Source organism: Quercus lobata, chromosome 7 (genome assembly GCF_001633185.2).
Source record: "Quercus lobata isolate SW786 chromosome 7, ValleyOak3.0 Primary Assembly, whole genome shotgun sequence".
NCBI classification, from domain to species: domain Eukaryota; kingdom Viridiplantae; phylum Streptophyta; class Magnoliopsida; order Fagales; family Fagaceae; genus Quercus; species Quercus lobata.
The window spans coordinates 35443170-35455291 of NC_044910.1; the positions used below are offsets into that span (position 1 = coordinate 35443170).

Below are 12122 nucleotides of genomic sequence, written 5' to 3' on the forward strand. Positions count from 1 at the left end.
GACAATTTCTTAACTTTTTTTTTTATGATGGAACAGGATCATCCATTTCTATACAGTCCGTTTTTCTAGGATTTGATTGCTAAATTGTATAAAACAGTAGTCAACTAAACAGGACTGGCACCAATAATTAAACATGTAAGAACCGAAATCTTTGTATACAAATAGTGTATCTGTATCACTCATCAAAGTGTATCTGTATCAAAGTGAAAGTAACTACACTCTTATGAAGTTGAGAGCCATTAGCAAGAATGGAGCATTAACGTAAAAACCGAGCATCATAATGGAATGCTTATTCTCATTGGCATTATCTCAAACATAATGTTTTGTGGTTTTCACCTACTTATATATGAATGTAAATTGTGTTCTTTTATCTCTCAATGATGACAAAAGCACTGCATGATTAAGATCAGACTTATGAGAGCAAAACAGCTTATATAATATAATGAAAAGATGCGAACTTTCTACACTAAATACGCCTTTAGTCTCAGCGAGGAAAAAACGATGATTTGCATATATGATAAAGCCATTAGAACAAAATCATCTCCAACATGTGAGTTCCAAGACAAACCTCTCAGTTTCAAAGCTTGCAAGCTCATCCATCTCTTTGAAACACAAAGCTAAAAAGAAAAATGATCGAAAGCTAGCCAATCAGCTACTAAGTAATACTGGTACTACATATCCTCTCTCCTAATCTTGCTAAGCAAAGCTGTGATAAGAGCGTCCCTTTTCTCAGCCCTAGCTTCTTCTCTCATCCTCCTTTGCTCTTCCCTCTCTCTCCACCTCTGCTCCATCAATATCCTCTCACTCTCCAATGCTTCCATGTGTTGCCTCCACTCCATTTCCTTTAATCTCCTCTCGTTTTCTCTAGCCTCAAACGCTTCCCTCCATTGCACTTCTATTTGCAACTGTTGCTTCATGAAATCATCCAATATCTCCTTCAAATGGTTGAAATTATTTCCACTCCCACTACCAACACCGCTAGTACTACTTCCAGTAATATTGCTCTTGCTGCTCTTTTTAATCTTCTTCCTAGTGTTGCCTTTGATCTCTCCCTCACTGTCTTCGATATCTTCCTCCTCATCAGATGAAAGCTGTGCAGCTTTCTTTTTTGAACCACTTGCTGCTCCTTCAGCTTCAGCCCATAACATTCTCTGCATCCTTGCAGTGAAAATAGCTTGGAGTTCATTGTAAAACGGGAATTGTTGACGCATGGCTTCAGGTTCCATTGTCTCACACCCCTTAAAATCACCAAGAAAGAAATATTAACAAAACCCATAACCACCAAAGACTTTTAAGTCAAATAATACCTTTTTGTTGTTTCCAAAAGAGATATTTAGGTTTAAAAAAAATAAATAAAAAAATAAACAAAAACCCAAAAGCTTATAAACAGCTAGAGTTTTTTCCTAATCCAAAAACTACAAAAATCTTCAAAACCAATCATAAGAATAAAGATCAGGGTTTTTTTTATATGGGTATTGAGTAAAAGTACCTTATAACGAGTAACGAGGTTTTTCCACTTGCACTTGCACTGTTCAGCGCTGCGATTGAAACCCTTTTCTTTCATCTTGGTGGAGATAACTTCCCAGAGGAGCTTGTTCCTCTTTGTTTCCATGAAAGTTCGATCCAGCTCAGCTCGGATCATCAAGAACTCCTTTGTCTCTTGGACACTCCATTGAGGAAATCTATCACTCGTATCAACGTTGACACTGATATGATGATGTTGCTGTTGCTGTTGCTGTTGCTGATGTTGAAGATGATGAGGATGAGGACGAGGATGATGTCCCTCCATTAAGAACCACACAAAAAAATAAAAATAAAAAGTAGGAAAATAGCTTTATACAAAGATTAGAATTTTCTGTTCTAAAAGATGGATTGTAACAAGAGAGAGAGATAGAAAGACCAAAAGAGAAAGCGAGAGAGAGATTTATATGTATAGGTGGTGTGAAAACTATGAAAACCCAGGTGTGAATCGCCGAGAAGGAAACAAGGTTGATTTTCTTTGTTGCTTAGGTGTCTAAAAACAAAGTGTTATTTTTATTCGTTCAGATTCAGAAAATGAAACCATAGAAAAGCGCTCTCTCTCTCTCTCTCTTTATTTCATTCTTTTCTTCCTCTAAACAGTCTCTTCTCAGTCTCATCTGTCTACGCGGAAACTCTCTCTCTCTATCTTTCTCTTTCATTTTTCTTTTTCTTTTTCTCTCTCTCTCTATCTTTCTTTTTTATTTTAGTGTATTTCCCATTTGTTCCCATTGCGTTTACGCGTCGTCACGCTTACGAAAAAGTCTTCCATGGTGGGGACTTTATTCTCTGCAACCAGTTATAGAAAACTTGCTATGCAAGCTTCTGATTTTTTTTTTTATTATTCCAAATAAAAAAAAAAAAAGAGAAAAACAAATAACAATTTAGAAAAATAAAAAAAAGTTTCAGGTTCTTTCTTTTTGAAGCGTGTGAGATTGTGAAGTTGACAAGAAAGAAAAGCTTCGAGATGGTACGTGGAGGAGCTAAATAACGATTTGATATTGTGGGGGAGCTAAAATGTTTGCATGGTTTTTTTTTGAAATCAAAAAAGTGGGACAAGAATGAAGAATCAAAAAAAGATATTAAATTTTTTTTTTTTTTTTTAGGGACCTATGTGGGCCGTTGATTTTTTGAAATTTTTAATCACCAACGCGTTTGGGTCATGTCCCACGTGTAAACGCCTACCATGATTTTCCACGTGGCATGCATGCAAAGTTTGCAAGAGAAAAGTGTTCGGACCCACAGGTCTTCTGGTTCACACCTATGACTTATTCTTAATCCTTGACCTTTTTTTGCACAAAATATTTGACCCCCATTAATGTAGATCCTTTTCTTAATCAATATCAACACGACACGTCGTTTGAAGGAAGGTTATGGTTGGCATTTCCGAGACTATTGAGGAATGATACATGGGTTCATGGCCACAGGATATCGTATCAAAGATGGTATTTGTGTTTTGTGTAAGAGATAATAGTTGTGTGTAATAGTTGTATACGAAGATACTCTCATATATGGTGATGGGTCCCATATCTATGGGACTCACTTGCATGTAAGCGAGAATGCGAGATCTCGCTCCCTGAGGGTTACACAAAATAATAAATTATCTTATAAAACATCTCCAATAGTCTTTCACAACGTATAAGACTCACAAATAGAAGTGTACATAATTCTCAAAAAAAAAAAAAAAAAAGTGTACATAATACAACTTGATCGGTTTTAGGGGAGGTTTTCCATTGAGCTATAGTGACGGATCTATAAATTTTGTTCAGGATTGTCATTAAGAAATTTAAATGAAACAAAATTTCATAAAAATAAAACTTGAATTTGTATTCAAGTGAATACAAATTTGCTTAGAAGATAAATTTTGTAATAAAAGTGATTTCCTTATAAGAATTTTGTCCATAGTGATAACAAAAAATAAAGGGTAAGTTACAAATTCATTTAACGTATTCAACTTAGGTATTAAACCGTTACATTAATCATGTTCAATAAAATATTGAGGAATCATTTTAGTGCATACGTGTATGTACAAAATGTATTACATAAATCTAATAAATTCATCTAAAGACTAGAACAAGTACTAACTGACTAGCTATTGGAAAATATGAATTTTTTTATTTATAAAAAAATAGCAATTTGAAATATGTCTTTTGTAAACATAATTTAAAATATCACAATTAAACATTTGATTTGGGCTTTTAGGCTAATTTGTTTGTTTGGACAATTTTTGAGAAATGCTACATCCACAATATTTTCACAACAAATCCTAGTTAACAATTATTACTAGTTTTAATTTACATATCATTAAAAAAAATTTCTACCGGTAACAATCTGTTACTTAAGATTTGTTATAAAAGTATTTAGGACATGTTGTAAACATAGCACTACTCGCAATTTTTTGGTTCAATCTTCAATGGATCAATATTTTGGAGAAGTCAAATTTTATTTTTAATGGACAAATTTTTATTTAGGATGTTCAAGTTTTTTTTAGGGTGGTCAAGTTTTTTTTTAGGGTTCTCAACAATCCATATTAATTTAGAATTTCTTTTTTTTAAGGAATAAAATTTATTTATTTTTCAAGTTTGAGGGTGGTCACAGACCACCCTCAATTATATATATGGCGCCGCCTCTGTTGAGCTAATTAATTACAGGTCGATTTCCCCTTGAGCGTCATAGCATTGCACAATGATAATGGGGAGACTGGCCTCTCTACTCGTTGGGGTCCTTTTGATTTTTAGATTGGGCTAGACATGAGGTTTGAGCGACATCACCGAATAGATGAATTCTGTCTGTGAGACACAGAGATTGACAAAGAAGGCATGAGATGGTGAGGGTGTGAGAGAGATAAAAGAGACTTGACTAGGGGTGTCTGTGGTGCCATGCGGTGCAGTTTTGGGTCATTTTTAACACTGCACTTTGTGATGTAGTTTAACCAAAATCATAACCGCATTACACCTCATTTTTGCAGTCACATGTGAGGTGTGGTGCAGTGTGATTTAAAGTTTAGTCAAAATTATAACCACACCACATCTCATTTTTTAGGTCACATGTACGATGCAGTGTATAAGATATTGTTTAAATGGTTTGAAATCGGTATATTTTTCAAATTCTGGGTTTTTCTTGCCCAGTTCAAAACTAATTTTTCCCTTTATTTTGGGTCAAGTTTAAAACTATTAAACTAGTTTTTCTTTATTTTGGCTAGTTTCCTAATTAACACTTGCTAAAGTTATTAAACTTTTTTTTTTTTGGGAAAAATAAGGTTATTAAACTATTAATGATATATTTAATATTAAAAAAATAAATATATTAATATATAAAAAGGGTGCAGTGTGATACAGTGCGGTTTGTGTGGTTTTCTTATTATAAAACCTCAAACTACACTGTACCATGCGGTGTGGTACACTGTTGTCATTTGCAATGCAGTTATATCATTTTGTAAGCGGTTTTGGTGAATGAGTGTAAATCAGGAAATGAAAATCTAATGAACTTTGAAAGCGTTCTTTAAGCCTCATTAAAAGATGACATTCCTCACTCAAAATAATAATAATAATAATAATAATAATTATTATTATTATTATTATTATTATTATTATTATTACTACATTGTTTCATGTATGATATTTTTTATATATAAAAATATAAAATATTAATTATATATGTAATATATATATATAGCAATTTTTTTTGGCTTTTTAAAAACTAAATTGGTAATCACGCGAATTGTAACACCTTTGGTTTCGAACTTTTCTTCTAACCCTCAGGATGACATCTTCAATTTCCGGCATTGGCAGCCTGTTTTGGTCGGTTTATATTAAATAAGTTTGAAGAAATGCTATGTCCATAATATTTTCATAATAAATTCTAAGTTGTGGATTGTTATTGATTGTTATGAGTGAGCAAAAAATGTAATTTAAGCTGTAAATTCAAATTAGAACTCGTAACAACTCACCACCTATGATTTGTTATAAAAATATGGTGAAAATATTATTGTAGTTTTGGTTTTTTTTTTTTTTTTTTTTTTTTTTTTTTTTTTTTTTTTTTTTTTGTATCCCTACCCACATGTGTGGTTTTATGAATTCATTTAGTAAGATAATTATCTCTAATTAGAAACATAAGACAAACAGAATTAGGACCCTTTAAAGTTCTTTTAAGTGAAGCATGCGTTTGCCAAGCAATGATTTTTCATTTTGAGTGTTTTTTTCCTGGGTCACACAGTATTGTTCACGGACCAACCAAGTACTGAAAAAGAATTTGTTACAGTGCTCTGCGTTTTAAAAACTATTTTGCTACAGTAATTTCAGTAATAAATTTTCAATTTTCAGCAAAATAAGCGATATCCAAACCGACTATAAATCTATTTTAGAATTTTCAATGTTTTATTTATTAATTTTGAAATGAATGAATTAGATCTTATTACATTATTGGCAGGCTGACTATATATTTTTAATATGTATATAAATTATTAATAATATAATATAATAATAAATTTAAATAAAAACTCAACTATAATATTAACCTAAAAAGTCTAAAGAATCCTGTCCTGACCGGTACTGAAATAAATTGAATCGAAGCTTTATTACGCCTTTACTGACTTCTTCGTATGATTCCAATCGACTAGTACAAGTAAATTAAAGTAGATTACCCAAATACACCGACAATACTGAAATTCTACGATGAGACCAGTGTGAAGACAATTGTTTTCATGGTCAGAACAAGTACCACGACTGACGCACTATTGGTTTTACCTCTTCCATGTAGATTCATAAACAAACTTAGATTAATGCTTTTTGACCTTTTCCCCTCTACATGCTACGTGCCACATGGCAGGTAATTCTTAATTCTTATCTCTCAAGGGACAAATTCACTATATGCAAAACGGTATCATATCTTTCTTTTTTTTGAGAAGTGTATCAGATCTTTTTCATTTAGAAAAGTAGATTTAGCAATTCATTAAATCTAGAACAACATCAATGTTGGTGGACCTAATTTTAACTATTTAACTCTATCAAAAGTTATTTTATCTGTTTTACTTTTTTATTTTATAAAACACCTAATATCAGTAGTTTTATTTTAACTTTTAACACAATAAAATAACATAAACAATATATTAAAATAATATATCTACTATAATAAAATAATATATATACTATAATAAATAACAATCACAACCACCATTGCACACAACCCACCACCAGTCAACCACCACTTCACACAGCCCACCACTACAACCACCAAAATCAGCCCACAACTACCCAAGAAAATCAACCCACAACCACAAAAATAAAACCCACGAAAACCCACACCCAAGCATGAGCCGAAACCGATGACCCACCACACCCATGGCATGACCACGATGCCGATAACCCACCACACAAACCCCACGACATGACCCACGAAACCATGAAACCGATGACCCACCACGGCAAGACCCACAAACACCACGGCACAAACCTACACCCACGGCATGACCCAAAACCAATGACCCACCATACCCAAGGCATGACCATGATGCCGATGACCCACCATTATTTAACTTTGGCTCTCCCAATGTAGCCATATTTTTGTATTTGGTAGTGCAAAAAATAGCAAGATAGTTTTAATTTTTAACACCACCAATACTAATGCTTTAAAAGGTAGAGATTGATAATGTTATGAATAACTATCAGGTACTTTCAGAGAATGGTGTAGCATGATCTCTCTCTTATTATATTTATGGCTTGTTTGGATTGAGGAGGAGTGAGGGGAGTAGAGTAAAATTGGCTGAAAAGAAGCCGAAAGTGCATAATAATTTTTCTAATGTTTGTTAAAATTATATGATCTTGCAATTTGTTTCCATACTTACCAAATCAAGGTCAGTCAAATCTAATATATTAACATAAATCTAAAGTATAATTTATTTATTTTGACTTGTTAGAGAATGATCATTCTTTATCTACCTAAAAATTAATCTTTTACATTAGAAATAGATTTATTTATACTTCAAATTAAATATAAAAAATAAAAAATTAATATGTATTTAGTGTCATATTATTTAAAATTTAAATGTCGTAACACTATACTTACTGTTAGACTACTTGAAATAAATTGGTGACAATGAAATGGACCCACTCAATTTTAAAATTGAGATATAATCATATTCCACATAATCTCCTCTAACCTTACCTACGGTCCTAGTCAACAAAAATGATCAAACATATATATGGGAAAAAAAATCTTTGTTATGTGAATTGACTTTCCTAAGTCAGAATTTTTATTAGAAGAAAACATACATAAACCAAATATTTCTGATTTTGAGAATATTTATGAGATATTTTACCACTTTAAATTTATGAGTAATTATTCTGTATTTTGAGAATAATGATTCTTTTTCTCACATAATAGTGGATTACACTTAAATTTATGGAAGAGTTTACTACTCATGTAAGAGAAAGTAACATTATTCTCATAGTATTGAAATTTCATTTTTTAGATTAGGTTGTGTCAAGTTGTCAACTTGTATAATTTTGAGTATGCGTTACTCTTTCGAAGACCTCAAACACTGAAAGACTTTGCTTTACATCATTCTAGAGCACATGTGCATCAAATTTAAAGTGAAATTGAGCCGAAGTCAAATCAAAATAAAATTATCGATTTGATAAAAAGCCATAAGGAAAAGCCAAAAGCAAAAGAAAAGGATTAGAGTCAATAATTGTTTATATATGTGTGCAATAATATGCAAAGATATATGGGGTTTGAACTTTGAAAAATAAAACCTTTCTTTTTTTTTTTGAGAAGGGACTTTAAAAAATAAAACTAATTTGTCTTGATATGAGCGTTTCACATTATGTTTTACCAACTGCAATATGACACGTGTAATTTTTTCCCATTTAAGCATTGGTTATTTTATAAAGGGAAAAAATATGTGATAAACTATAATTAATAAAATATAAACTTAAAAAAAAAAAAAAAAACTTAATTAGATGGAGTATAAACTTGAGCAACTTAGAATGAGATAGAAAATTTATATTCGGGTTTGAGTTTGACTATTTATAAATGAATAAATGAATCAAACACTCCTACCGTATCCCATTAATTGAATTGGAATTTAATTTAAAATCCGATCCAACAATCTTAGAATGTCTTTGGCTCAATAGGCTTCATAATTAGCCTAGATTCAATTTATTAGAACTATCGTATTGTTTGTTCTAAATTACATGTTAGGGTCATATGTTTTGTAATTGGCTAATCCTCTGACAAAATGTATTTTACTTATAATTGGGTAGATTTAAGATGAGTTTAATACTTCAAGAAACATGTTGTTCAAGTCAAGTATTAAAAATGTGAAGATTGGTCTAAGAAACAAGTGAAGAAAAGTTGTTCATTAAGTCTCGACAAATAGCTCAATAGATGCCTACTATAGAGACTTAATGTGAAGCTCGATAGTAACTCGATCTATCGAGATTTACGATTTCAGAATTTCTAAATCTGAAATCCGACCAAGACTTTTGTATTTGTTTAGGGTTTCTTTTCTCACAATCCTAAACATATATAAGACTTATTTTAAGAGCCATCACACATGGATATAAATACCAAGAGACTTATTTTTTCTGTGAGAAGCTACTGCATTTGTACGTCATAAGGTTTTGTAACCAAGTGCTTCTAGATCTTCATTGTTGATGAAGTGAAGAACTTTGTAGCCAATAATATCTGTTTAAGTTGTTGGAGTTAGTCACTTATTGAGATCTGTGCAAAGGGTTAGTCACAAATTGGATGTTTGTATATCAAAGGAAAGAATGCTACTATAAAATCAAGTCCAATTGAGTATTGAAGCGAATGTTCAACTGTAGGTTGGTATTTCGAGATAAGCCAAGATAGTTGGTAAGATTCCTTATACTAGTAACCGCTTGATTGTTAATTAGTGGATTCTTAGAAGTAGTGACCTTAAAATCACCCCGTAGAGTTTTTGCTTTACAAGGTTTTCCTCATTTGTCAACAAATCATTGTGTCAAATTTATTTTCCACTGCATTTAGTATTTTTGGTGATTTGATGGTGCCTTCACGATTTGTATGTAATTGAACCTAATTAATCAACTTGGGTAATTGAACTAATTAATCGGGGTCAAGCTATCTTAACCCAAAATTACATTTCATTGATACTAATTTGTCTATTGAGAATTGATAGTTATGCTTAAAATTTTGAGAGTAATTAAGTTTTACTAGTTATTATTGTATGTTTGATTTAATTGTTTTTGCCATTTTATTATTTTATCCGAAACTACACTCTTTATTATTTCTATAATTAAGTGACACGTTAACGTAAATCAACTCATTCTTTTTCATTGAGATTAAGACTTTTCATCAATAGAGGCCACCAATGTTTTAATTGTTAGTAGTTAGTACAAGAAGAATCGAATTCCTACCCTACCTGAGTTTAATCAGATTCTATCAATAACTTTTTTTTGTCTTTTGGTACATCGTGGATTGCTATTAGCCTAATACAAACATAAAAGGATTAGTAATCAAACCATCAAGGTGTTTCTCTCTCTTTTGGGCCCTCTAATGTGGAGTCTTTTGGACTCTTAAAGACATTGACTTCACAGTAATAGTGAATGCCGCCGAAGATGGCTGAGGAATCAGGATGACTGTGTAAAAACTATTAAAAAAAAAGCATTCCAAAGGTACAACATTCATTTTGGAATACTCATTTCAGTCGTAATTTCTTGCATGCATGTGATGCATGTTTTTAAATTCAGTCGCTACGGAACAATTCCAAGCCCACCACCAGTTTTGCGCAGTGGTAATGGCTAATGGTTATAGTTAACTTCGGCGCATGATGGTTTCAAATGTCAATTCTGTCTCATATTCGAAAGCAAGGTACAGAAACAAAGGAAGTAAATAACGTTCTGATTTCAAGTCAATATTTTTTTCCCAGGGGCGGAGCCATGTTTTGGGATTCATTTTGAAAAAAACAATAAAACATTTTCAGAAGAAAATTAAATTTATAAAAATAAAATAAAATAAATAGTTTAGCCTCCTGAAAAGTATGAGTTCATTCTCAAAAGGTAAAAAATTAAAAAAAATTATGTCTTTTAATTTCAAGCACTCAAGACTCATGAGGTATCGGTCTCCTCGCACACTTGCAGGATATTTAGTCTTCTTTTCAACCTATTTTAATATTCATGTTCCATCCAATCTGTTCTCTACCTACCTGGTAGTTACACTTTTTGTTCCAAATTCAAATTAATGCGTTCAAACTTTCATCTGAAGTTGAATTTGAGATATGCATGAATTGATCAGGGCCCGCCCAATTGCACATTATATAATTTTAGTCCTAAATAATAAATATTGTTGTAGTAATAATCCTATTGTACTAAGCTCTAGAGTCTAGAGTAAGTTTAGGGTTAGCTTAAAAATAGGTTACTATATATAAATAGGTACATTGTAATGCATATAAGATAGAATTGAATAATAAAGATGTGACATATGAACTTTTGCGAGAACCATTTGCGTGTGTGTGTTTTCTTTCTATTTCTTCTTTACTTTTTAAGTGCTTTAAGTTTTAACTAGCTAATTCACATAGTTTTGTTTTTCCGAAGAAATTCAAATTGCTTTTCTAAAGCATATTAAACTTTCTTAAATGGAAATAGTTAAGGAAATAATAATAGACCAGGAGTAGAATTGAAATATAGATACAAGTATAAGTTTAGTTTTTTAAATTTTGAATTTTTCATTTTCCAAAAAAAAAAAAAAAAAAACACCACAATTATGGCGCAAAGTAATCAAGTAATTACCTCCTCAAATTTGTGGTAGGAGGGCGTAGGGCACGCACTCCTCATGATCAATTAGAAAAAGGAAAAAGCTTCTTTTTTCAACCAAAAAAATATTGTAATTGTCAATGATTGATTAGGAAGTCTTAGGCTGAAAACTAACAATTAAATGTGTTTGACTTTGTAGCTAAGGTAGCCCGTACTTAATGCTTATATATAGCGACACTACATCTTTGAGAGAATTAAAATCCAAGTGATGATGACGAATAAGCTTACGTACGTATAACATAAGTGTGCATTATATATCATCTTTGATTGACACAGAGTCTTCATCAGAAAGCTTTAGATTTTGCTTCCTCAATTGTTGGTGAGCACCATTGCATTTTTGAAACTACACGATCAGCCTTGAAATTTTACTTGAAAAAATTTTCAAAAGCACTTCCAATTGATATTGATATTAAATTTTTTGCATACAAATTAATCAAACCCCGATCGACATCACTTAATGAAGGAATAGATGTTGGGATTTTTGATTCAAAATTAAAGGTGTGTAAAAGCATGGTTTGAATGTCAGAGCAGCCATATTGCATGTGTGATAAATTGACAACTTTCTAATCAAAGACAAACACAAAAGGAACACAAATCGCTGAAATCAATGAGGCGGCGGGGCCACTGGTCTTGAATCCTGGAAATTGTCCTCTGGTCTACATGTTGATGAAGCACCGTGTTTCCCTCATTTTTATAAAGAAGCTAAAGAAATAGTTTTGTCTATTATTTATTTCATAACTTGATAAATCTCATATATTTACATTAATTTGGAAGGTAAATATGGATGAAATTTGCTAGCTAGGCCGAAAC

The 12122-nt window shown here is 31.8% G+C and overlaps 1 protein-coding gene across 1 annotated transcript; it reads right to left on the minus strand.

Annotated features, from left to right (window-relative positions):
- Positions 1-265: 265 nt before the first annotated feature.
- LOC115953491 (trihelix transcription factor GT-3b-like) lies at positions 266-2090 on the minus strand. The gene is made up of 2 exons (XM_031071172.1): positions 1490-2090; positions 266-1238 (listed from the first exon to the last, which is right to left on the minus strand). The coding sequence occupies exons 1-2, from the start codon at positions 1787-1789 to the stop codon at positions 672-674; spliced, it is 867 nt and encodes a 288-aa protein (XP_030927032.1). The 5' UTR covers positions 1790-2090; the 3' UTR covers positions 266-671.
- Between the last annotated feature and the right edge of the window lie 10032 nt (positions 2091-12122).

Bases quoted from the DNA above. Each gene is read 5' to 3' on its own strand.
- LOC115953491 (XM_031071172.1), bottom strand. From the start codon at position 1,789: ATGGAGGGACATCATCCTCGTCCTCATCCTCATCATCTTCAACATCAG. The intron at 1,239-1,489 runs GTACTTTTACTC...GGTGATTTTAAG, and splicing joins ACCTCGTTACTCGTTATAAG to GGGTGTGAGACAATGGAACC.